General features: G+C 43.8%; 1 protein-coding gene across 4 annotated transcripts in view; it reads right to left on the bottom strand.

The window, feature by feature from the left end:
- Positions 1–25,227, bottom strand: part of ZNF618 (zinc finger protein 618) — a 99,828-nt gene extending 74,601 nt beyond the window's left edge. For all 4 annotated transcript variants that reach the window (XM_024216562.3, XM_024216564.3, XM_024216563.3 and 1 more), the window contains exons 1-4: positions 24,983–25,227; positions 20,642–20,737; positions 17,410–17,487; positions 5,990–6,028 (exon numbers count right to left, since the gene is read on the bottom strand). In XM_024216562.3, coding sequence (XP_024072330.1) covers positions 5,990–6,028; positions 17,410–17,487; positions 20,642–20,737; positions 24,983–25,148 — 379 coding nt within the window. In that variant the 5' untranslated portion in view covers positions 25,149–25,227. The remainder of the gene's footprint in view (positions 1–5,989; positions 6,029–17,409; positions 17,488–20,641; positions 20,738–24,982) is intronic.
- Positions 25,228–26,094: the final 867 nt, after the last annotated feature.

Genomic DNA, 26,094 nt, shown 5'->3' with positions numbered 1-26,094 from the left:
AACAGCAGATGACAGCAACATGGAGGGGGAGAAAAGCGGAGCGGCTGATGCAGTGCTGTTCGAAAGAGAAGAAAGCGTGGGAAGAGGGAGGCGGGAGGGCATGGAAGCAGCAGGAGAGGAGAGGAGAAGCCCAACACCCAACCATGATCTGACCGAAACATGAAGTGGTTGTGGATGGCTATGATCTTTTTAGAGATGCAGTGGGTGTCCGGGAGACAGCAAGGGAAGGGGAGGAGGGAGAGAAAAGGGAAGATGGTGGGTGTGATGTTAGGAACGGTGACACCAGAGAGGTGGAGGGGGTGGGGGAGACAGGTGTGGGAGAGGATGAGGCTGGAGGGAAGGCCAAGGCTGGGGCAGAGGAGGGGGTGGGATTTGGATTTGTGCTGATGGGGGTTGGGAAAGATCAGGATGGAGAGGAGGAAAGGAGCAGGTAGAGTGGGTGGGAACTGTGGCTGAGGAAATGGAGCCAGTGTGGGAAGGGGCAAGAGGATGAACGCAGAAGAGGGCTGTGGTGAGAGCCAAGGGGGAAGAGCAGATGGACTAGGGAAAAAAAGAAAGACGCAGTGAAGGTAATAGCAGTGCAGTCCCCTCGGGTAGCTGTCCCTCCATGCTTGGGAGGGTAGAGAAAGCCTCCAGGCCGTTCCCCCATGGGGAGGAGCTGGGCAGAAAGGGACACCGTGGGAGCAGAGCTGCCCACCGGTGATAGCGGAGCCCAACTCGGGTAGCTGCTCATAAACAGAACCAGAGCTGGAGAACAGGAGAGCCTTCGAGCCTCCTGTAGCAGTTACAAAACTGCTGTAGTAACAGATCAGTACGGTGTTAGCAATGGAAGGAAGTGGAATGTTCAGGTCATTTGAGCGGGATGAGTTGCCCCTCTTTTTGATAGTTTTTCTGGACACCACAGAACAGCTGGCTGGTGGATTTGTAACACCTCAAGGAAGTGAACTTCGCTCTAATGGCTGACACTACTCCCTGAGCACATCTACCATTGTGCGGCCGGGTCATCGCTTTCCTGATCCTCAAAATGTTCTAACCCACTGAGGTAAGGAACACAAACCATGTGGCAACACCAGCTCCATCAGGTTTGGCTGAATCCTAAACAACACCTCATTCCTTCTCTTTCCTACGTTCTTTTTGCCTTCTGTCTAGTAAGAGCCTGGCACAGCCACCAAGGAAAATCCACCTAATGTAACTGTGATTAATAAAAGGCAAGCTGAAAAAAAAGGGACAGTTTTTCACTTAGCATAAATTGGTGTAGCTCCTTGCTCTATTGAAGTCAATGCTTTTAGTCCAAGACTGGTAAAAGCTTTCCAGGTCTCAAAGTGGCTAATAAGATCATGTACTGAGATTAATTTCCCAGCAGCTAGGTTGCAATCAAGAAGGCATAGACAGAAATTGTATTTTCGATCTTTAATATTCCCCCCGGCCCTCCCGCATAGGCTAGTGCTCTTTGGAGTTACCTTAGTTAGACAGAAGAGAGATTTGTATGTCTTGTTTTGTATCAAAGGGAACAGAAGAGGACTTCAGCAACTGAAGACCCTCTATAACTGACTCTCTTTTTCTCTAACAAGGACAGGCAATGCCATATTTAATCCCATATTACATTTTAAAAATCTACTTTCAATGACTGTTATTTAGTTTGCAAAGATAAGCAGCTGAAAGTAAGCAAATGCTACGTTTGATTGCATGGGCAACCTTAATTCTGCCCTCTTGTGTGTCCATCTTGTGCACCAAATGAGGCAGGGTTTGGAAAAAACAGCATGTGGGCATGTAATTAAAGACTGTTCCATAATTCAGACATACACGGGGATTGAATTAAGATTGCCTGGGCAACCATAAAACTGGCATTGGCTAACTTTCAAGTGCTTGACTTTTCAACCTAAATATACTTCCTTTTAATATTGTTGTTTTGTATGTAATTTCCTCCTATGCTTTTTCTGGAAGGAAAAAAGGTAAAAACAAAAAATTACATAAAACTTTACCAACCGTCACATCATGCACCATTAGCTGAACCAAGCAGCTTGCAGCATCAGCGTACAGACTGCTGCTACCTAAGCTACAGGACTTAACTACACTAGCTGTTAGCAGCAGAAAGCTATTCTCTCAGATGAGGAAGAGTCAATGGCACCATGTGCTGGGTCCAGGGTGTGGTTGATGGAAGAGGCCCTGGCCCAGCCCAACTCCCTTCTCACTAAGGTGGGGAAAGGACCCTGGGCCATGTTCCAGGTAATGGGTTTGGCTGGCACTGAGCAAGGAGCCTATCCCAGCCCTCTCCCCCATCCCTGCAGCTACAGCTACTTCAGCAGCTCCCAGCAGTTCTCAGAACACTGCGTGGGGCTCCTGGTCAGCATTTGTGACACCCCAGCTCTTGGGACATTCATTTGCAGGTCTCTTGCAGGGTGCCAGTGTTTCCCTGTGGAATGCAAAGCGGCAGAGGGGAAGTGGGGATCATGAACAGTTTACAACTCAGCTGAACAGGAATGGAATTTCATAGACAAAGAGGAGGCACTCCTCTAGCCCAAAGGCTGTCTCTCTGCTGAATGTGTATAATGGAAAGTATGAGGTAACCTAAATACCGGGGTCACTACCAGTGCCACCTGTGATGAAGAACTGTGAAACACAGAATTTGTTTAAACTTTTTTTCCTAGAACATAATTATTGAATGTTATAATAGTTGAACAAGGGTTTTATTAACACTCTAACCCTGTTGGGTCTGAGATCCACCAACAACATTGTCCTCTCTGCCCTGGGAACTCTGCTCAGAAGCCTGGGAGGGAGGACCTTCCCAAGACCACTTCTACCTCAAAACCTTGGTCTTTGTCCCTTTAAGAGGAGAACCCGAGTCAAAACAGGCACTTGACATGCAAGTCCCAGAGATTACTAGTCGATCTTAGAACCCCAGAGCGAGGTGTAGTCCTCCAAAGAGTCCAACCACTTCACCCACAAGGGAGTCTTCGGAGCTCTTTCCAGGCGGGAGTTCTAAACATGTACTTCCCTTCCTACGGTTGACTGCAGGCAGGCTAACTGGTTTCAGCTGTATCCCATCCCTTGCCTTCCCATGAAGAACTGCCAGAACTCCCTCCTCCAGTGTTCTTCCGATCTCCCTCCCCGCCCCCAGCACACCAAGGGGCGGTACACTGCTTCACAGCTTCATTTACCATACTGATAACACAACAAAGCAAGCAGACAAACTACAGCTCAAAACCAGATCCTAGGTGGGTGGGCTGTTCACGTCAGGGTCCTCTGCTGAGAGTGAGCATTTCACTCCAGTCCCCTTCCTGAGAACACTTCACATGGAATTCGCTGGCATGAATGACAACTGGCTCCAGAGAGTCACCACAAAAAATAATCAGCACAAATAAAATCTTTAGAGCAGGAGGGAAGGGACACCCCATGTGGTGGGGTTGGCATTTCTGAGTGAGAGGTGCTTCTCCGTGGTTATTTGAGCTGGTATTGCAAGCCCTCTGGCTGCATAAAGGAGGGTTCCCATGAACAGTTTAAGGGTGTGAATTGCACCCCTAGACTCCTGCAGGTTGGGTACTTGTGGGAAAAGCAGGAAGCTCTCACAAGGTGAGAGAAAACAACAGCTTCCTGCACCCTGAAATCTTGAGGCACTGGGAAGGAAGAGGATGAGCCGTGTCTAGAGAATTAACGGATAAGGAAACCCAAAAGGCTAGAGTAGCCAATGGGGTAAAAATAGCAAAGGAAGATTTAAACAATAAGGAAGCCTGTTAATATAAAGGGAGTAAAGATCCAAATTGGGTCACGGGCGATGGGACTGGAGCAGCAAGCAAAGCAAAAATAGCAAGGAAGGAAAGATAAATAAGACGTTCTTAAAATAAATAAGAAGCAAACAGACTGACAAGGAAACAAGAAGGCCATTGAGAGGGAAACGGAGAAAATCCAGGGAAGACCAGTATTGCTCGGGGCTTCAATTCATCCACAAGGGAGAAAATGACAAAGCTGAGGAGCTTTATCATAGCAACAAGGAGGAAGAGGAAGGAAAGTTTTATCGGAAATTAGAACCCTGTGAATTGACCAAGAGCCGCCCCAGCTGAACAGCTTAATATTCAGCTGAGAAGATAGTTTCCATGACAAATGGAAACTGTATGTGGAGCACAAAATAATTTAATACAACTAAATCCCTCCAGTTTCTCCTTCGTTTCTGGTTTTCCTTCCCTCGCTGTCATCAGGTGTCCTGCCTTCCTATACCCGGTGTCCTCTGACTTCACAGATCAAAAATGTGGGATTTTAATTCACAGTAAGTGAGGCATACAAAAGCCTCCCCACATAACATGCAATGGGAGTTTCCGAAGCACTGCAGGAAACACAGAAGGGTCTGATGGCCAAGTCACGTGGCTGAATAACTAAACCGGTGACATTTAACAAAACAAAACAAAAGAGAGAGTTGCCAAAATGCAGCAGAGCCTGCTGTTCTCCATGCCAGAATTCAGCACAAGGATAAGAGGCTGGAAAGACACTGGGGGATCACCCAGGACAAAAGGAAGCACCAGAGGGCTGCAGAGAAGCTACTGAAGAATGAAAGAAGAATTACTGAGCTAAGAGCCCACTGTGAATGGGAGAGGGAGACACCTGGTAAATAACACCACTGAGTCACTCAGTGGAGCAACAGGGGAAGAGTAAGTCTGAGGAACCCATACCGGTCCCTGGAGTGCGCCGTGTCGGCAGCCTCAAGCATTCAAGTACCACGAGTGAGGCCTCAAAAAATCACGAGATTTTCTACAACTACTATGGCTGGAAACTTGCTTCCCTTTTTAAATGAAAGCTGAGAGTCTCACCGAATGACAAGCCTCCATAAGCTGTGGCTTTAAAAAAAACACTAAATAATTCAAGACTCTTGACAAATTCTTAAGAGTTGAAAACACCGAGTATGTTCCCAGTCAGGAAGAGCGTTTTACAAACTGGGAGTCAATTTATACTGCTCACTGCTTTGGTCACGAATGACCGTGCAACGTGATCGTCATCCAATCCCCGTATGACACCATGCCCGAGCACTGGGGAGGGCATGGAAGGAAGGAGGAATTCAGGATACACTGAGATGTCACCATTCCCTTGTGGCCTTGCCCCCCTACAAGCTCGGCACCACTCAAGGGGTTTAAAAGGGTGCATGACAAAATCGCCCCAAATGTCAGAACTGTCCGAGAGGTCATACAGCAGCAAAGCACTGGGGTAAATAGGTAGTTAAATTTGCATTCACAGAACTAAGTTATACCCTATGTATGTGAGGAGCGAGCGAGAGAAATAAGAACACTGGGGGAACAAAGGGGATGCTCGGTTGGCTTTATGCATCTACCACAAACGGGAAAGCACCTTTCCTGCGCTGCTCTTAGAACTCTCATCCAACGCAGCTTCTCATTAGCACAGTGGAAGCTGCCCTCTTGTGGTACGCTGTGGAAAAGTGCAGTGAAGTGGATCTCCCACACGGGCACAAGAGATCAGGACAGATACAGGGATCGGCATGATTGAAACAAAGACCCAGGGGCTGTCTAGACAATTGATTGTTGTCATTAATGGGTACCATTTTAATTCATAGGGGACTACAGGCCTCTCACAAAGGGGATGATGTCATCCCCGTCTGTCACTTTCCAATCCAACTCACCTGCGGCTTTTTTAAAGTTAGAGAATGGTCCCATGACTGACTGCAATGCTGAACACAGCCCCTCCATGTCTCGATTCTGATCTGCATAAGTAGCCGACATCACATAAAAGATCTCGGACACACAAACTCAGGGCAACGGGAGGAGAGTGACAAGCTAGGATGTAAACTCCACAATGCCAGTACTGCAGTGAGAGCTGGAACACATCGCAAGCGAGCCTAGATGTATCACTCAACAGAATGGAAAGAGATGTTCACCTGCTGCGAGGTAAACCGCCTGCCCCGGAACATGCCCACAGCCATCGCACCATGCGCTCACACATGCCGTGCGCCAATCCCCCCTCACACACACACAGCGAAGTTCGTACTTACTGCCTTGTGAGGCTCCTTCACCTGAGGCAGCTTCAGTGTCTGCAAAGAGAAAGAGCTGCACTTAGACTTGCCAGCACATTCTGTCGAACGTTTGACAGCACACAGCGTCTTCAACGGTTTCACTGGGGGGCTGGAGTTTTGTCATTCCTGGCTCCTCGTTCTCTATCCTCCAGTCAGATTCCTCCTCTTTCTATAACACACACGCCACGCAGCAGATTCAGCAGAGAGCAGGCCCTGGGGATGGCAACTCTCGACTGCAGGGATATCTGTGGCTCTGAACTCGGCAGAGCAGGCCCGGTGGTACTGGGCTCACACTGGGAACCTTAGCATTTGCAGGGCTCAGTCTGAAGGCTCTCTCCAGATTAAGCAGGCCGTGAAAGGCTGAGCTTCAGGAGGTGGGGAAGGGGACTGAGGCTTGACCAGGTCTTTCTCTCAAAGTGCAGCTGTTTTGGGGCGTTCGGCCGTCCAGAAACACGAGATTTGCTTTCATTTGCACTTTTCCGAACAAGGGCATTTCTCTTCTGACCCGTTACAATGGGCTGCTTTTTACATGGAAATGTTACAACCTGCCACTTCCTGCTGCCCAGCACAGAAAGGCAGCGGCTTAGAAACCAGCTCCAAACAACCCAACAAGTCCCTTTGTCAGTGAGCCCTGGTCTACACTACAGACTTCTGTTGGTATAACCACACCGCGGAGGGGTAAATCCACACCCCTGAGAGATGCAGTTGAACTGACCGAACTCCTGGTGTAGACAGCGCTATCGCGGGGAGGTGGAGTACTTACGCCGATAGGAGAAGTTCTCCCGTCTGCATAGGTAGCATCTTCACTAAGCGCTACAAGGGCACAGCTGCGTGCAGCACTGTACGTATAGACAACCCTGAGTCAAGAGTGGCTACCTGGTGCGCTAGGGGGAGAGAGCTCTCAGATTTCAAGCCTTGGGCTGGCTGCAGCTCAAGCTATTCTTCTCCCTCAGGTGTTACCGCTGAAGTGATCAGCAGAGGTGCTCCAGCTGGAGCACTCTTGGCTTAAACAGGAATGAGCTGCTTGCAGGGCATTCGCTGCGAGGGCCCCTTGGCTCTCTGGACCTCTGTTCTCTAATGCAGCGATTCTCAAACGTTTGTGCTGGTGACCCTGGTGCAGTGATTCTCAAACGTTTGTGCTGGTGACCGCTTTCACATAGCAAGCCTCTCAGTGTGGCCCCTCCTATACATTAAAAACATGTTTTAAAATATTTAACACCGTTGTAAATGCTGGAGGCAAAGCGGGGTTTGGAGTGGAGGCTGACAGCTTGCGACCCCCCCACATAATAACTTCACGATCCCCTGAGGGGTCCCGACCCCCAGTTTGAGAATCCCTGCTCTAATGGAAAGTGCAAGCCCCCCTCCCTTTTTAAAAAAAAATGCAAGCTTCTGAGACAGCCAAGCTGCTGGTGAGAGAGCAGACGGTCCCAGTGGATCTGTGGCTGGGATGGTCAGGAAGGCTGAGTGAGGTTTGCTCAACAGCCCAAGTGTTATTAACTGAATTTGTAAATGTAAATCCAACATTTTCTATTGAATGTTTGTTGAAATCACTGATGTGCCTAGAGTCTGGACAAGTGCTGTAAACACAGAAATACGAACACAAAACATAGCGCTAATGCTGCCCCCCTAAGGGATGCAGAACTCCATACCATGCTGTCACTTTTCTGGATACTCTGGTCTAGATTCACAAGGGGATTTAGGCACTGCGACGCTCAATGTTGCAACGCCAGACTTTTAGGTGCCCAGAAAATCACTGGGATTCCCGAAGCCTGAGTTAGAGTCAGAGCGTTTAAGGTCAGAGGGGACCACCAGATCTAGTCTGACCTCCTGGGTATGACAGACCACCCGGCACCCGCACACTAAACCCAACCTGCGTTTGGCACTCAGGCTCCCTGTACAATGAATGAATGGAGTCAGGCCCCTAGGAATGGGATTCATAGGAGCCAGCGCACTGAGCTGCCCAAGCTAGCCAATGGGAGCTGCCAAAGAGCGGTGTATGTCCTAAGGCCCACCCCTCTAGGAAGTTGGTGTTATGTCCAGGCTGGAGGAGGCCCCCTCTAGGTCAGCTGTGAACCATCTCGTCGAGTTAGGAGCCTAAGGCGTTTTTTGCCAGAAGCCAGAGGAGGAGGAAGAGAACCTCCCTGTGGTTACAACGCTCACTTGGGATGTGGGAGACCCCCCCACATTCAAACCCTCCCCTCCCCCGCCAGCCTGCTGAAAAGGGATTTAAACTGGGGTTTCCCACCTCGCACATGCATGCGCTAAGCACCGAGGTGGGATGATCCCTCAGTCTCTCCTGCTGAAGCTGTTCCCCTGTGGATACAGAAAGAGTCACTGGGCCAGACAGAGTGCAAACACAGGCATGGCTCGATAGCCGGGTGGTTAAAGCATTCACCCAGGATCCAGTCCCCCTGCTCCAACAAGTCTCTGTGTAGAGTTAGGTAGAAGGATGCCAATTTTTTTGTGAATCGCTCTGGGGCTTAGGTGCCTGGGTGCCTGGTGTGGGGCTGCAGTACGTATGTGCAGAGGCAGAAACATAGGTGCCTAGGGAACTTTGACTGCAAAAATTTAGGCAGTGAGTGAGCTTGGGGACCTACAGGCATAGGTGCTGGAACTAGGGGGGCTGGGGGTGCTCCTGCATCCCCTGGCTTGAAGTGGTTTCCATCACAAGCAGGGTTTACAGTTTGGTTCAATGGCTCTCAGCTCCCCCACTATACAAATTGTTCCAGCCCCCCTGCCTACAGGGCTTTTGTGAACACCACTGGGATTTAGGTGCCTAAGGCAGCAGTTAGGCATCTGCATTCTTTTGTGAATCCAGCTCTTTATGCCTCCAAATTCACAGAGAGAGCACAGCTATCTGCAATATGGAGGAGGAGACCAGTGAGGGAAAGACGTGTACAAAAGATGGGACAAACGCCTTCGGATTTCCCTCTCCGACTGGTTAGCATTACACTGCAGCCTTCAGTTCCAGTGTCACTAATGTCACACATGGAAAGAAAGCACTGACCAGAAACAGCACAAACCACAATTGTATTCAAAGGCCTGCATGAATGCAACGGGTAAGGCTGGAAGCTGAAAAAATTGTTAAAACTCAAGAAATACAAATGCTTAGGTTTACAAAGCTACATTGAATTGTCCCATATTTCATAACCTATATTTTCAATTATAATCCAAAATATTCTGCATGTTCCATGAAAGCAAGTTTGTTACTATGCGAACCTTAACAGTGGCATTTCATAGCTTTTTTGCTATTTAAAGTGGTAACCCTAATTCGTTAATACCATTTTTTGCATTTAATTTCTTTGGGTTTTTTTCTTAAAAATAAATAAAAATATAGGGCTGTGAATCCTGTATTTGTCCAATTCTGTTTTATTATTTATTGTGATTGATTAATGTAAGAACATAAGAATGGCCATGCCGGGTCAGACCAATGGTCCATCTAGCTCAGTGTCCTGTCTTCCGACGGTGGCCAGTGCCAGATACTTCAGAGGGAATGAACAGAACAGGGCAATTATTGAGTGATCCATCCCCTATGGTCCAGTCCCAGCTTCTGGCAGTCAGAGGTTTAGGGACACCCGGAGCATGGGGTTGTGTCCCTGACATTTGGCTAATAGCCACTGATGGACCTATCCTCCATGAACTTAACTAATTCTTTTTTTAATCCAGTTATAGTTTGGGCCATCACAAATCCCCTGGCAACAAATTCCACAGGTTGACTGTGCATTGTGATAAGAAATACTTCCTTGTGTTTGTTTTAAACCTGCTGCCTATTAATTTCATTTGGTGACCCATAGTTCTTGTGTTATATGAAGTGGTAAATAACACCTCCCTATTCATTTTCTCCACACCAGTCATGATTTTATAGCCTCTATCATATCCCCTCTTAGTTGTCTCTTTTCTAAGCTGAACACTCCCAGTCTTTTTAATTGTTCCCTTATGGAAGCTGTTTCATACACCTAACTATTTTTTTGCCATTCTCTGTACCTTTTCAAATTCTAGTAGGTTGTTTGTTTGTTTGTTTTTGAGATGGGGCAACCAGAGCTGCATGCAATATTCAAGATGTGGGCATACCATGGATTTGTATAGTGGCATAAGGATATTTTCTGTCTTATTTACCTATCCCTTTTTAAATGGCTCCTAACATTGTTAGCTTTTTGACTGCTGTTTCACACTGAGCAGATGTCTTCAGAGAACTATCCACGATGACTCCAAGATCTCTTTCTTGAGAGGTAACAGCTAATTTAGATCCCATCATTTTGTATGTATAGTTTGGATTATGTTTCCCAATTTGCATTACTTTGCACTTACCAACACTGAATTTCATCTGCTATTTTGTTGCCCAGTCATCCAGTTTAGTGAAATCCCTTTGTAGCTCTTAGCAAGTCATCTTTGGACTTAACTATCTAGAGTAATTTTGTCTCGTCTGCAAACTTTGCCACCTCACTGTTTACCCTCTTTTCCAGATCCTTTATGAATATGTTGAACAGCACTGGTCCCAGTACAGATCCTTGGGGGACCAAGCTATTTACCTCTCTCCACTGTGAAAACTGACTATCTATTCCTATCCTTTGTTTCCTGTCTTTTAACCAGTTACTGATCCATGAGAGGACCTTCCCTCTTCTCCCCTAACTGCTTACTTCACTCAAGAGCCTTTGGTATGGGACTTTGTCAAAGTCTTTCTGACTGATAGGAAAGAAGATATTTATACATATTTGTAATTATTTTAAAAATAATAAAATATGTAATAAAGTTTGCACACTGCAGTAAACTGAAGCACCTGATTAGAAATACACAAAGTCATCTATGGAACTACAAAGTCCTACAACTATATTTCTTCACAAATTGTATAGATTTGACATGACACCATTCCGTCACTAGCTGTGACACAGTGGAATTCTGCAACACATCATTCTGGAGTCCACAGTTAACAACATACATAAACCTAATGAAAACTGAGAACTATGCTTGCGCAAAAGCAATTTTTAATAATTTGTTACTGTAATTTCAAACTTAGCAAGAAACAAGCCACCTATGAAATTTTAAAGTTCAGCCATTTCTGAGTTATACATGTGCAGAAAAGTTATAATTATTTCAAACAGGAAAAATATACTTTCCCTGTTTGTGTAAGTCAAAACGGTTTAATGAATGAAAGCCAAAACAATAGCCACCCCCAAATCATCTTTGGGCTGAGATCTAATATGTAAAGTTTCTGACTTCACCAAATCTGCATCAATGCATTTCACTCAGCTAAAAAAATCTACTGCATGCGCTTGGTAAGTGATTTTCAAAGCCAGATAATTTGGTCAAATCAAAACCAATTTCCTCCAATACCAGAAACACTGTTTCTCCTCAAGGAAGAATTATCAGACTGTCAAATTTCAGTTTTCCACAACCAGTCATTTCAGCAGTAGAGCTGTTCTAAAATAAGTTGTTAAAAATATATACGATAGGAAAAGTGTATTATTTCCATTCTCAAACAGCCGAACTGGTTCTCGCCCAATTAATTTTTTTAAATCAACTTTGGGCAGAGACCAATACTGCAAAATTTCAATCTGAAATCTTTGCAAAGTTATCAGAGAATGAAAACAGGATTAAAATAGAAATCCGAACGACAGATGTCAATTCTGCTCCTGCTATAATCATAATAATGAACCAGATCCTGAGTTGGTGTAAATAAACATAGCTACATTGCCTTCTATTGAGCTGTACTGATTTACAACAAGCTGAGGATCCAGCTGGTGTACCCAGACTGAAAGAATTGTCAGTGAGTCTGATAGTACAGTTACTAAATAATTTAAAGCACAGAATCATAGAATCTCAGGATTGGAAGGGACCTCAGGAGGTCATCTAGTCCAACCCCCTGCTCAAAGCAGGACCAATCCCCAGACAGATTTTTGCCCCAGATCCCTAAATGGCCCCCTGCAGGATTGAACTCACAACCTGGGGTTTAGCAGACCAATACTCAAACCACTGAGCTATCCCTCCCCCAGGAGGATGCTGTATAAAAACGGTGGTCATTCAGTCCAGGATACAGTTATTACCTCAAAAAAACCAAAGTATCCTCAAATTATTATAGCAGAACTGGTAGCACTTGCTAGAATTAAAGTTAAATTGAGATTTGTTTTATAATCCTCTTTTCACTTGTTCATAACTATCTGAAAAATACTCTTTAGGGCAAATGTTTTCTGTTCTTGGTCTCAGCCCAGGTTTTTTCTTTTAAATTTATTTTTTGAAAGTCTAGTAAAATAAATTCAATCGTTTTTGAGTTATGGAAAGGTGAAAGAAAAGGCAATTGTCCCACTTAAATGTTTAGATGCTTTTCTGCTCACCTCACTCAAATATAGCTGAACTATACAATTTAAAACATTCAGGATGGTTCCTTCCTACTGATGATTAGGCCCTTTCATGGTTTAAAAAGCTATAAACAAACAAAAAATACAGTGAGTTACAAGTACTTAAGAACTTGATTTCATGCACGTGCAGTAGCATTTGCTAATGCTGGCATCTATGATACTATCTATTGTCACAGCTAGTTAGTATGGTGGACATTTCCCTGCAGAAATGCATTATAGTTTGAAATCTTTGTGCTCCAGCACAGTTTAGATGCTCCACAGGAAGAGGAAGTCATCTTGCTTTTGCAGGGCTTCTAAGCTCACTGCAAAAGATTCTTTCAGCTACTCTAACTTCACCATTTCTCCTCCACCGCCCTGTTATTTTTCCCTCTTGAAAAAGTGTGGAAGAGAAATTTCTTATCTGCCCTTCTGCTCCTGTGAAGATGTATTTGCACTCAGGACAGGAAGTTTACGATGCTTTGCTCTCAGGCACTAGTACTTGAACAAAAGCTCCCGCAACACTTTGAACTCTCAAACTGCCAGGACCTCATTCCCTAGAAATGTCCAACCAGTTCAGAATTATGCGGGGAAGGCTCTTCTGTGTAGGTAAATGCCAAATTCTCAAACTGGAAACAAACCATTCCCAAGGATGAACAAATAATCTTGCCTAAGAGATAACATGCCACCCACAAAATAGAACCCTTGACCCCACAAACTGGGAGGGCAGTGGAGGTGGATGAAGACATAAAATTCTATGAAAGTTCTTCTGAAAGTCAGAATTACAGAAAAGTATTTTTCCATTCTTTAGAGATGTCGTCAGCACAGGATTCTGACTTACGGAGCTGAACAGCTCAAAGGGGTGTTTTCCAAACAAGAAAAGAAACAATAAGTGAAGCATCAGACAGCATGACTAGTAAAAAGATAGGCCCAAACTGCAATGAAAGTGGGGAGAAGATACTTGCCAAGAGCAACAGATAGGAAGCCTGAAATGGATGTGTCCTCCATAAAACAAAAGCCAACTCCTGTAAGAAACATTCCAAAAAGAAACCAAACTCAAAGGAGCCGGAGAGTCTGTGATCCCCACACATCTTGGGGACAGGATCTGCAGCACTGAATGATGACATTCCTCCTACAAGCCAATCCTGGCAATAATAACCCTTTGTAAAGTGGGGTGGACCATATGGGTGCTTTCTATGTAATCTGAATTGAAACAGGTCTGAGGCTGTCAATTGAAGTGTCCTGTCTCTGATGGTATAAGACCTTCTAGCTGTAGGCCAGCCAGGTCATAATGGAAAGACATGAGGTCAGACAGGGTCATTTTAATGACAGCAGAACCTACTGACTTGGTGTCAAAAGAAATACAAACCTTTAAAGACATTAGTCTTCTCCAGGGAAAAAAACAAAACAAAACCCTTTTAGTGAAGAAGAGAACTGGACACTTCTCCACCAAAAAGCACTAAAAAGCAATGGAAGAAAGAACCCCAAAGACGTGGTGAAGGTGCTTGGCGCAAATGAGCTGTTTGGCCTTGAAAAAGAGCTGGTGTGCTAAGGTCAGCTTGCCGAGAATGATCAAAAACTACAGAAACAGACAGGAAAAAAATGCTGTGGACTGATTGTTGGCTCAGGAAGCTCAGAGGAAGGGCACTGGACATCCAAGCAGTAGCATACAAAGTCAGAAGATCCAGGTGCTGAAAGAAGGTTCCCTTCCTGACCGCTGTGAAGAGGAAGTGACTACAAGATTCCAGGGGTGAGTTACTGGCAGATGGAGTACGCACAAAGGAGGGAGGGATAGAATTGGATGAAATTTTTCAATCAAAATTTTTTTTGTTAAAAAATGCAAGTTTGGCAACACTGAAATCTTTCACAAATTCATGCAGTTTTGACAAACTGTTTGTTTAGAAACAAACAAAAGATTCCAAGAAATTCAAAATGTCAACATTTTTAAATGAAATGTTTTGATTTTTTGCTTCGAAATGACTTTTCATTTAGAACCTTTCTGTGATTTTATTAAAAATTCAAGTGCTTAAAATGCTCAAAATCAAAATGAAATGTTTTGTCTCACTTGAAACTAAACTTTTCGACTTGTTGAAAGTTTCCAAAATTTTGATGTTCAGTTCAACCTAAAACAAATTTTTCATCACGCTTCTGATACTGCCAAAAAAGCAAAAAATCAGTTATGTGCCCAGCTCTAGTGGGAGAGTCTCAAGTACCAGTGCCTTAGAGGGTCAAACAGAGCTGGGGGAGCAGTGTCACCAGTGGCTTTGGACTTAAAATCCAATTACGTGGACATAAGATTTTGAATTTAAAAACTCAGCAGTGAGGAAATGCCAAAGTTATGGTTGCATCTACAACGTTTAATCGGCCCATGTGCTAACGACATGGTCATCTCGTACGGTTACTCATTACAATATAATAGACGCTTTTTTTCCCTACAACTTTATATACACATGTGAAGCATCTTGCAACACACTTCTTTCATTCTTGTATGGTTTCACTGATTTGATCCTCATTATTGGAATGGTCCACTATATTGTGCTTAATGGAAAACATTCTCTCTACATGGTATTATGCTATTTAATATTTTTTCACCGAACATGTACTATATACGTTCAACAGGATATTTTCCCTGTACAGGCAGATATACCTCTGAACAGTAATTTATTACTGTATCATCTCACAATCTATTTATCAATGAATGACATTTATAGAGCTCTGGTAATAGTAAATATTCATTTTTGATTTCTTATTTGATTGTGTACATGAAGAAATAGCTAATTTATATCATTAATGTGACCTATCCTCAAACGGCCTTAATAAAATTCAAGTCTTATTTTCACCAAGTACTGGGTGCATGCTCTTAAAAATGGCGTGAAAGTTAATTTAATTTCAGCTAAGAATTTGTTGCACATGAAAACTGTGCTTGTTCACCTCTGATTTGCAAATTATTAAGATATTTCTAAATTCACAAGTAGAAATAATTTGGAAACTAATTTTCTCCAAAAACAGATATAAAATTTATGTTTTCAGAAGCTAAGTATAAGATCCTGTTTCCACTAAAGGAAACATTCCTATTAACACTTGAGAAAGAAAGAGAGAGAGAGAAGATTTCACCCTAAGTATTCAATTGAATTAAAAATAATCATGACTTTACAAAATGTGACATACTATACTTAATCAGCGATGCTACAGTGATGTCTCTGGACGCCAGCTGAGATTAGGGTCCCATTGTGTTAGGTGCTGTATAGAAACACAGCAAGGAATAGTCTTTGTCCCAACTAATTTACAGTCTAATTACTGTAGTTACTGAAACAATTAACGTTACAGTTGCAAACTTTTTATATGCCAACAGATAACGCAGTTCACTATTGCTTTATGTTTTGCTTCATCTATGGTATGCTACTAATTTGTAGTATTGCTTATATAAGTGACGGTCAGGGACTTTGCTGGCATTCACAAAATATTAGAATATGCTACCAATATGTATATAAGGTCGTAGAAGAAATTGTATAATATTATACTGCATTATTTCAGAAATAGTATGTGACCATGTGATTAAAGGATGTATTATAGTATACATTCAGAAACGGGAAGAGTTAACTCACTCTTAACTCTCATATTTGCTGACTTCTGAGACTTTACATTTGTAATCTTCATCTTTAATATAGATTATAATGTTTTATGCTGGGATTTTCAAAAACAGCCATTGGGAATTGGGCACCTCACTCCCATAGGCTCCTTTGACAATTTCAGCCATAATCATTATGTAAAGAAAATATATCCAAAAACATGCAGGGGTTATCACAATGTGGGCACTTTAAAAAGATACCCCTAAAATATTCAGAGAGACACACCTCAGTGCTAGTCTCTGAAGTGAAATAAAATAAATGCACCTGTACGCTGGATGTCCCAGTTTCAAAAGTCCATAATTCTGTTATTGCACAATCGGTTATTTTGTAATCGTATTGCTTCAAGAAAGTCAAAGCAGTGTTTTGACCATGCCAAGTGTGCAGTTTTTCAATAAAGCCATTTCTGAATGACAACAGAAAAGTTTTACAACCGAGCAATGCTTTCCTCAATGCTCAGATTACTTAAAAATGGCCAGACTTCTAGAAAATTTTCACACAATATTCCCTAGACCAAGCATGAGAAATTTCATACCAGAAGTATCAGGGGGTAGCGGTGTTAGTCTGTGTCCACAAAAACAATAAGGAGTCCAGTGGCACCTTAAAGACTAACAAATTTTAGGCATAAGCTTTCGTGGGTGGGTTTTTTACTCATGAAAGCTTATGCCCAAATAAATTTGTTACTCTTTAAGGTGCCATCGGACTCCTTGTGGTTTTTATACCAGAAGTACATTTTGAAAGTTACAATCAACTGAAAAAAGGGATTTTGACTGGAAGTGCCATTTCAACCTTTAATATAAAGATGGTATGGAGACACTACAGTACACTATAGAAAAATATGATAAAGAATTTAGCAGCCAATGTTAAGAATCTCAGTAAGTATTTAAGTAATGACAAACATGATCATCATACATGTTTTACTTGCATAAAATTCCTTTCCTTGAAGACACACAAGTGCTTTGGATAATCTATTTACAACGCACCAATATCCTTAGAGATACTGAACTATTTTTTTTGGCCTGATTTCCAACAAAACAGAAATGGATTAAAATATACAGGCTTGGCAGGTATTTGGGGAGCCATGGACAGATGCCTTCCATTACTACAGGAACTGGATTGCTGATTCGTTTGGAATGCTGCATCAGAGAGGAATGCGCCCACATTCAGCAGTGCACCCCAAATCACAGCCCCTCACAGGAAGAGAGTAAGAGACCCCTGTAGAAAATTTCACTGATATCTTATTTAAATTAATCGAATGTAGTAGCTCATGGTGATGTCCAGAAAGAATACTGCTGGAGCATGGATCCCCCTTCCTTCTGACTGCAGAAGAGTTCATCCTAACAGTGGCACTTGGTAGGCTCATTATAATGACAGGCAGCAGAGGAATCTCAAAAGCATGAATGTTAACCTAGGATTCTCAAAGGTTTGAGCAGGAGAGAGATACCTCTATGCGCCCGCACATGGGTCTGGAAACAGTTGTAATACTTGTATTTCTTCCCACATATTCCACACTCATAAGACCCTGAAAAACAGGACAGAAAAGTACAGATTACCATATTAAATCAGTAACAAGCAGACAGCCCCATGATACAGAGACAACCACAAACTGATGAGAGGACAGTGCAGCTGTCAGCAAGAGAGGGTTTGGAAGGCTTGTGGAGTTAAGTGCAGGGAATTTGTACTCCACTGTCCACCTCTAGATCCTTTCTTGCTGAGTAAGAGTACTTGACATATTTTGCTGCATTTACATTTACAGTATATCTTTATAATTTTATTAATTTGGAAGAACCACTCTCAATGTAGCCAGAATTATGATTTAATAATAATAATAATAATAATTTTCTAGTAGTCAGAATAAACCTTGAACTAGTTTTTTTATCTTCAAAATTTCTCAAGCAATGTAATTACCACACAAAGAGATTTGGTACATATCCAGGAGGATACCAGATAGATTAAAATGAACTTTAGACCTTTATAGGTAAAACTCTTCTGATCGCTGTATTTCCGCCTCTCAGTTTGCTTATCTGATCTCAGAAGATATGTATCTACAAGCAGTCAGCAGTAACAGAGACACAAAAGTTGAGCTGGGAGAATAATTTGCAACGACAAAATTATTTGTCAATGAATGTAGCCTTTCCTGCTCACGGAACATTCATAAGCAGTTAGAGACTTCCTCAAATATATTTGCTATTTAAAATTCTTATACTTTTAAAAAAAACCCCTCTATGGATTGGTTGTAAATCATTCTTTGCAGTGACACACAGTTTGTTAACTGTGCTGTTAGCTACGATTAGTCATGGAGCGCTATTCCTGCTCCCTTTTAAGGGGGACCCGGGGAGGGAGGCGGGAAGAGAGAACATTACTTTGTGTGAATTTAAAATGTAATGTCCACAGCTATTTGATAATGTATCTTTTAAATTTACTTTTCCTGAACATGCAGAGCCAGTAAAACTCATGGACGTGAGTAAACACCAAAGGAGCAAGAGTGTGGCCAAAGCACACTCACATACAAATTCAAGCAAATATTCACCTGCTTCTTTTGTTTCTTGGTCATACTTGCTCGGCTGAGTGATGTCTTTCAAGGGAAAATGTCAACCAGTTATCTGTATACTGTTATTTATGTCCTTTCCTTCTCATGCAATGACCTGTCCCTTTTGGTCTGGGGGAAGCTGATTGGACTGTGTCCCTTTTGTTTCTAACAGAGCAGAAGTCTTCTTTGTCTCTGAATAAACAACATTGCTATGGGAATGCCCTTCGAGTTGCGAAGGGTATTTCTTCCTCGCCACTGGTGCTGAAACTGCAGGGGGCGCTCACAAGAACACACTACAGTACAGTGTGCTATAGCAGTGTCAGAGTAAGATGTCTTTTGAAACAATATTTAAAATGCTGTATTCGTTCTCGGAAGGGGAATCACACTCAGGGAGGGGAGCAAACCAAATCCACTTCCGTTTCTTAGCAAGAGATTTATTTTTTGGATATGAAAAGAGAGTCATAATCCCAGGGCCAGTCTGTAGCAGATTTTAAAAAATTCAAAGTAGGCCAAAGTTTGGGCCTCAACAGGTTGATATCATCCCTCTGACATCACTTTACATATTAAATGAGTCATTATACTTCTCCCCAAACCCAAATCCTCTTTTTATAGGAGTACTCAAAACCAAATATAATCAGTCAATGAAAATACTCTTCACCACTTGGGTTACAAAGGATAACAATTCCATTTGATTGTTAAGGATCTGTCACGCCAAGAGGAAAACAACATAACCAACAGCAATACCAGCCAAATACCCAGGGACAGCTTTGCATTCGTGAAGATCATGGAGAAAACAAAAAGAATGAGGGGCTCTATTCTGATCTTTTTTAGCCTGTGCGTCTTTCTTTTGTATTTCTCCCCACTTCCCTGGAAATGGTCTCTGTCGCATGTAAGTACATTTAGTTGAGCAGCATTCCACAAAGAAAAAAAAATAGCCCACATATGTGACCACGTGTTGCCTTCTAGCAAAAACCTGAAGCTGAACTTGCATTTCCAACATGAACACAGGAGATTTCTCATCTGAAAACAAGTGTCCATGAATCTGATGCCAGAAGAGGTGAGAGGCTGTTAGTGCTGGCTATGGGCCAATGGATTTGCCAAGGCTGTTGATCCTCTGCTAGTCTGCCCTTTGGCTTCTCCTGGGCAGATCCTGCTAGTGATCTAAAATATGGGAGGGTGAGATGTGGACACATAGGGCCAAGATGAAAGACCCACCAAACTCCTTGTCACCTGTGACTTAAGCCAGCATTTGAACCCCAGATCTCCAAGGCTGAAAGGCCAATGCTCTATATCCACTGTCACTGAGACCCTGCGGGTTTCCATTTTACTTTCTCCCCGTGTATACACAGGCCACGTCCCTGACCTTTCACAGTACTGAACACTAAAATCACAGCTTCCACAAAAGCCTGGTATACAGGATGGCTTGTGCCATAATATAAAAGAAGCAGGAGGGCTGACTCAACCTAGATGCTCTTTGTGCTGATGTTCTCCTGGGCTCTGGGCTAATTTCCCAGAGAGTGTTTGCTCCACATCCTCAGATGAGGGTACATCTAGCCAACTCCTCTGAGCCCTCCAGTGGTAAGGTTAGAACAGTTAAAGCTCCATGCCCTGAAGACAGGACAACTTGTGGAGGTTGTCATGGGACCTAAGCAAGTCCTGGAGTCCTCAGGTTGTAACAGAGAAACCCTAAAAATAGAGGCCTGTGTTTAGAAGATCCTGCACTGCAGTGCTTTTCGGGGAGGGGAGGGAGTAGAAACATCCACACTCACCCCCAAAATGAGAGAAGGTGGTGATGTTTTGCCACAATGTGTGTGTTATTTCAGGGGGAGGAAAGACAAGGTGAAAAAAGACACCCTGCACGCTAGCGGCTTACGAAGAACATGCTTGCGTGGCCTTGGGCACTGCTGCTATGGTCACAGAGCCACCCTGGGCTCTTGGCCATGTTGGGACCAGTCATGCAGGTTAACACTGCCCGAGGTATGGAAAGAGATGGGGGCGGGGTGTGTGCGGTTAATTGGTGTATTAGACTTTGCCAGATTTTTTCCTGAGTCTTGTGTTTGGAATTTGTGCAACATGCCAGTTGCATCTAGAGCTTCCCCTTGCTCTGTGATCCCTGGTTAAACTTTCACACCCTTCCATCACATACCGGATGTGTATCTCAATGCATGGTCAAAAATCCAGGTGCCTGAGTATCGATTTCGTGTATATCCAACAGGAGAGCTGTGTTCCACTGCTTTTCCATCTAAATTGCACAAAAAAATCAGACAAGAGCCCTTAAAGTGGATGAATTTCCAAAAGATAACGAGGGTTGAAACCTAGTAAAAATGTCAAACACTTGAGTAATGTCCTGTGCTTGTACCAAGAGGTCAAAGGCTAGGCAGAATTTTCTAAGGTTTTGCGCCTCATGGTCTAATTCAGCATAAATATTGGAAGTCCCAAAGCTGCTTAGTAGATGAGGCATCTGCACCCTGGCTTGAATCAAGTAGGTACAAATTAGCTGGCTGGCTTCAGAACAAAAGGATTCACACAGAACCACTGTCTCACTCCTCATCTCCTCTCTCTAACATTTATGTCCCCACCCCTCCACTTGGAAAGTCCTCCTCAGTAAGTTTCTGACGGTGCATCACTGCCCACATGTGAGGGTTTAAATGGAGTCTAACACAAAACTCCTCCTGATCAAATCCCAGATGATATAATCCCCCCAAATCCAAACACTGAAATGATCAAATTCGCAATGTTACAGGACAGACATTAGGCCATTCACAAAATCTCATCCAGTCTCAGCTCCTCTTTCTCTCACCTTCCCAGTAGAAAGGGCCATGTCCCACTCATTGCCTCTTGGCTCCCAGATAGATTTTTGTGGGAGCCTGTCTGTCTGTCTGTCTGCCTGCCAAGCTGTGCCTCTCCAAGAAACATCAGTGCTGGAGCTATTCAGACAGCCTGGGGCCCAAAGGCAGCAGGTGAGGTCGCCAGTAAAATTACGTTTCTGAGCTGCGCATTGTTAGAAACTACTAACAGGTGGGGCCATCCGGATATTCCTTAGGCTGGTCTGTCAAGATTTAGAGAACAGAGGGATTTGGGTTGTCAGAATTTTGTCATTCAGCCATTGATCAGGTCCCAAAGTTACTGCCAATTGTTCTGTAAACTCTACTTGCTTGTGATGCCTGAGCTGTGACACAATGCCCAAGAGAAGATGAGCAAGTGCTCTAACCCAGTGGTCACTAATCAGAGATGGACCAGCGCTCGTACATCAAGCTTGAGGGACTAATACTCTGGGCACCACCACTGCTTGAACCCTATTTAGTTGTATTCACTCTAACATGGAGTCTGGGCTGCTCCAAAGCCAGTGAGAAGAGAGTTTGGAGCAGTCCAGATTTCTGGAGACAGGTAGCTGAATAAGAGGATTGGGAATGACTGATCTGAAACAATGCAGGCCTAACCATAACAGCAAGAGTACATCCTGGCTGAGGGCAAGCAACAGGGCAAGCTGAGGGGCAACATCTATCTCAGACAAGGAGTAAAGCCGCCTGGTCCAGATTTCAAACTGACCCCTGGAGTCATAGCTCTGTCTGGTGAAGAAAGCTCCTTGTCACTGTGGAACCTTCATATGCTTTGCAACCCTCAGGGTCACTGTTGCCGAGGGACGTAGAGCAGACCTGATGTGGACAATCCAGTTCCTATTTACCTGACAACAACTCTCGCACAATATGAAAAGTGATTTCGTGTATATCCAACAGGAGAGCTGTGTTCCACTGCTTTTCCATCTAAAGCGATACTCTGTGGGGCTGGTAATGGCACATTATAGAATGTGGAGGGGATCTGTTACCTTCCCTCTCATCAATTCTTCCTTTACTATTATACCCCATATAAAATTACCACTTTAAACACCTCGTGTCTCAATTCCTCTGATGAAGAGAAGCAAAACCCCGCCCCAGTTTGCCTTCACTGCTGAAGCAATTGAAACAATGGGCAACTGGGTCAATTCACAGTAAAGTTTTCAGAAGGCAAATCTCATGGAGAACTCATGCAGCTGCAGACAACAAGCAGCCTGTCCTTACAGAGCTGTCCAAGCTTTGCTAACCCCAAACGAAGAACAGCAGCAAAATGCCGCCTGCAAGGCAACAATTGCCCAAGTTGCAGAGCTGATGTTTGCACTATGGCCGGTTTGTGTTTTTTGTAGGGCAGTGAAGGTGAGTGGGGGCACAAGCACTGAGTGGGAACCAGTTTGAAAAACCACAAGAAACGGTTATTGGGGCACGTCAGTTCAATCAGAGTGCAGTACTTGGGGGCCAAACAGAAAAGTTATTCAGCGCCAGTCCGTGTGCCACTTCCCAAACGAACAGGGGCCCGATGCATGGATACACTCGCAGGGCTCTGCACAATGGAACCAGCCTCAGGATCCAGTTGGCTTTAAAGAAAACTAGCAACTAGGGTATAAAATAAAAAAATATGATGCACAATTGATTTAAAGGGGCACTGCTGGCTAGGAGAATTTTCCCCATTCATTTTTTAGTTCATGCCTTATGGCTTCAAACCTGATATTAGCACCTCTTTCCCCTCCCACAACATAACCTCCCCCTACCGGTAACACCCATCATCCCCGAGGGTTATCCTGCCCTCGGCCGACATGGCATTCTGATGCATTTCCAAATTCAGTAGATGCCAACATGGCTGCCTTCCGTCGAGTTCTCAGTTTCGACACTAGTATTGTCAGGGTTACCTAGGAACCACAGCTCTGCAGGAACAGTATTTGTGAGCTGCCTGCGGACACGGAGCCAGTAGGGGGAGCTCATGCACAGTTCTTTGGAGGATACTCTACAGACCTCTGGCTTCTGGAGTCATAGCCCCACTGCCAAAGCACTGGTAGCTGGTGTGACAGAGGACCCTTGGGACACCTGATCACCAGCTCTCCTTCCAGGACAGGCCTGTGGAGCTCTGCACCCCACTTGGTGCTCCTCTTCGCCAGCAGGGAGCAGGGAATTGTGGGGTCTCTCTGCCCCTTACAATTCTGAATATATTTTCCACCAAATTACATCAATATTAAGGTAGATCTAATTATGGGATCAAACAGGCCTGCTGTGTCTCTCTTCACCCTTTCTTTCCCCTATTTAAACAGCAGTTTTCCCTTTTTAGGCTGTGGAGGGTCAGCAGCCAGGCGCCAGTTAGGTCCCATGGGCTGCTGGTACTTCCAACCTGAAAGGAGAGAAGAGAAGTGCCTTTTGTAATAGCTGTTCTAGCTGGGGAGTGAATGGCAAACACGGTGTAAGAGGATCAGAAAAATCCAACACCCTGGACCAGCGCCTGGCTAATGACAAGTTCTAGGGGTTCTCTCTGCAGCAGCTGGGGTTATGATCATGAGCCTAAAACCACTGGGGCAGACGAAACATTAATACTAACCACAAATAAACTATGGTAACTCCAGGCAACTCATACTAGTTTCCTTCCCAGTCCCTAAAGCTAATAAATTGCTTTCCCCATGGTCTAACTCCTTCCTCTTCCTGTCACATGAGACTTATTCTTGTTTCAGCAACTGTTCTTGGAGCTCAGCCTTGTTAAGCTGCTGGTAGAAGCCCTTCCATTTAGAGTTGGCGGAGGAGTCACTGTTGAAAGCAGCTGTCTCCTTCTTTCAGTAGCTTGCAAAAATGCCCTCTCTCTGGAATACTTATAAGGAGAAAGATGAAGGATGGTCTTGTGGTTCAAGGCACTTGCCTCAGGAGGTGGTTAAACATTTTCCAAAACTTTTCTAACTGAAAATTTGGTTTTTATCTCAATTAAACTTTTCATGGAAAGTGTCTGCTTCCCTCAAAAAATTCAATGTTTTTTTTTTGTCAGAAAACCAAAAATATTTCAGCGTTTGGCACTTTTTGGCCCATGTTGTCAGCCCACAACTGCTGAAAACAAGACATTTCAGCTGAAATCCCAAGTTTTCAGTTTCCAGCCAAAGAGTTTGGGGTTTGGGGTTTTTGATAACATTTTCTCTGGGGATCCCGCCCCCTATTTTTTGACCAGCTCCATTCCAGAGATTTGGGTTCAACTCCTGACTTTGCCACCGATGTCTTGTGTTCTGCTGCACAAGTCATTTAATCTCTCTGAACCTCAGGGCCCCATCTGTAAAGCGAGGATAATAATTCTTCCTTCCTTTCTTTTGTCTATTTAGATTGTAAATCCTTCAGGGCAGAGAGAGAGACAGAAAGAGGGAGCGTGTGGGGGTGTGTATATGGCACCTAACTCAGAGAGACCCTGATCTTGCTTGGGTCTTTAGGCATGACTGTAATACAAATAAACACTAATAATAAAGAGAGAGGGATTGAATAATCTTCTGCCTGGATGTAGATTCAGCTTTAAAAGTTCAGCTTAGTGCTACTGGGTAGAGCTGAGCATTCAGCAACTTCCTTTCCAGAGGTTCTCTGCTCTCCCCACACTTGACAAGACTCATACTGGGAAACCAGGAACCAATCACCAACAGACCAGTTAGCCAGTAGCTTACCAAGTGTCTGCTGGTTGCGGACCCCTCCAATCACCACACAGATTTCTGCTGGCACATCTCCTGGCCCATCCTTTATGTTTTTCTTGGAATCTTTGGTGTCATCCTGCCAGATCACCTCTTGAATATAGTCATCTGGTATCTCTGTTTTCACCTTCACCTCCGTCATTGTTCCGGGCTCTTCACTCGGCGAGGACTGAGATGTCACAGAATCAGAGCCCTCTGCTTTCGGGCTCTTCGGGCTCCTCTTCAAGTGCTCCCTGGGTGCGGGGAAGAGGAAAAAATAAGAATTCTTATTTTCTAGCTCAACTTTCAGTTACTGACACCAAAATAAAGATACTTCTGTTTACTATGGTTTATTTAAGATTACTGTGTAAGTTTGTATGTGTCTGTGATAAATGAGTGATAAAATTTTAAGTACTTACAAAAGTAATAAAACTATTTATTAGTAATGAAAACAACCTTAAATAGCATCAACAAACTGACTCATGAGAGAAAATGAGATTCCACTTTGGAAAAACAAAGCTAATACTATCTTGCAGGAAAACAGTCTTTTTAAAAGCACACATACTTACCAGAAGGGAGAAACCTGGAAAACAAAAATCTGACCGAGATCTACAGCTGATAATGGGCAGCAAATTCATTCTACTCTGGTAATGTGATATGGCAGCAAAAGAAAATGAGCAGTTTGGGGTTTCACAGACAGAGGAATCATCAGAATGCAGTCCCTTTATTTGACTCTCCTGAATCCACTCATATGTCCAGTCTTGGGCACCTTGTCACCAGCACTGGGTATAAACAAACTGGAGGAAATTCAAAGATGAACACATATAATGTGGAAGATTGCAGGATCAATGTACAAGGACAGACTAAGGCCTGGTCTACACTACGACTTTAATTCGGATTTAGCTGCGTTAATCCGAATTAACCCTTCACCCGTCCACACTACAGAGCCAGTTAATTCGAATTAAAGGGCACTTAAAATCGATTTCTGTACTCCACCTCGACGAACGGAGTAGCGCCTAAATCGATTTTGTTAATTCGAATTAGGGTTAGTGTGGCCGCACACCACCGAATTACTGTGGTTAAAGTAATGGGGTAGTGTGGCCGCACAC

Source organism: Terrapene carolina, unplaced genomic scaffold (assembly GCF_002925995.2).
Source record: "Terrapene carolina triunguis isolate 2854851 unplaced genomic scaffold, T_m_triunguis-2.0 Scaffold449, whole genome shotgun sequence".
NCBI lineage: Eukaryota > Metazoa > Chordata > Testudines > Emydidae > Terrapene > Terrapene triunguis.
Note: the sequence above shows the minus strand (reverse complement) of the source record. Positions and strands in the feature narration are given on the sequence as shown.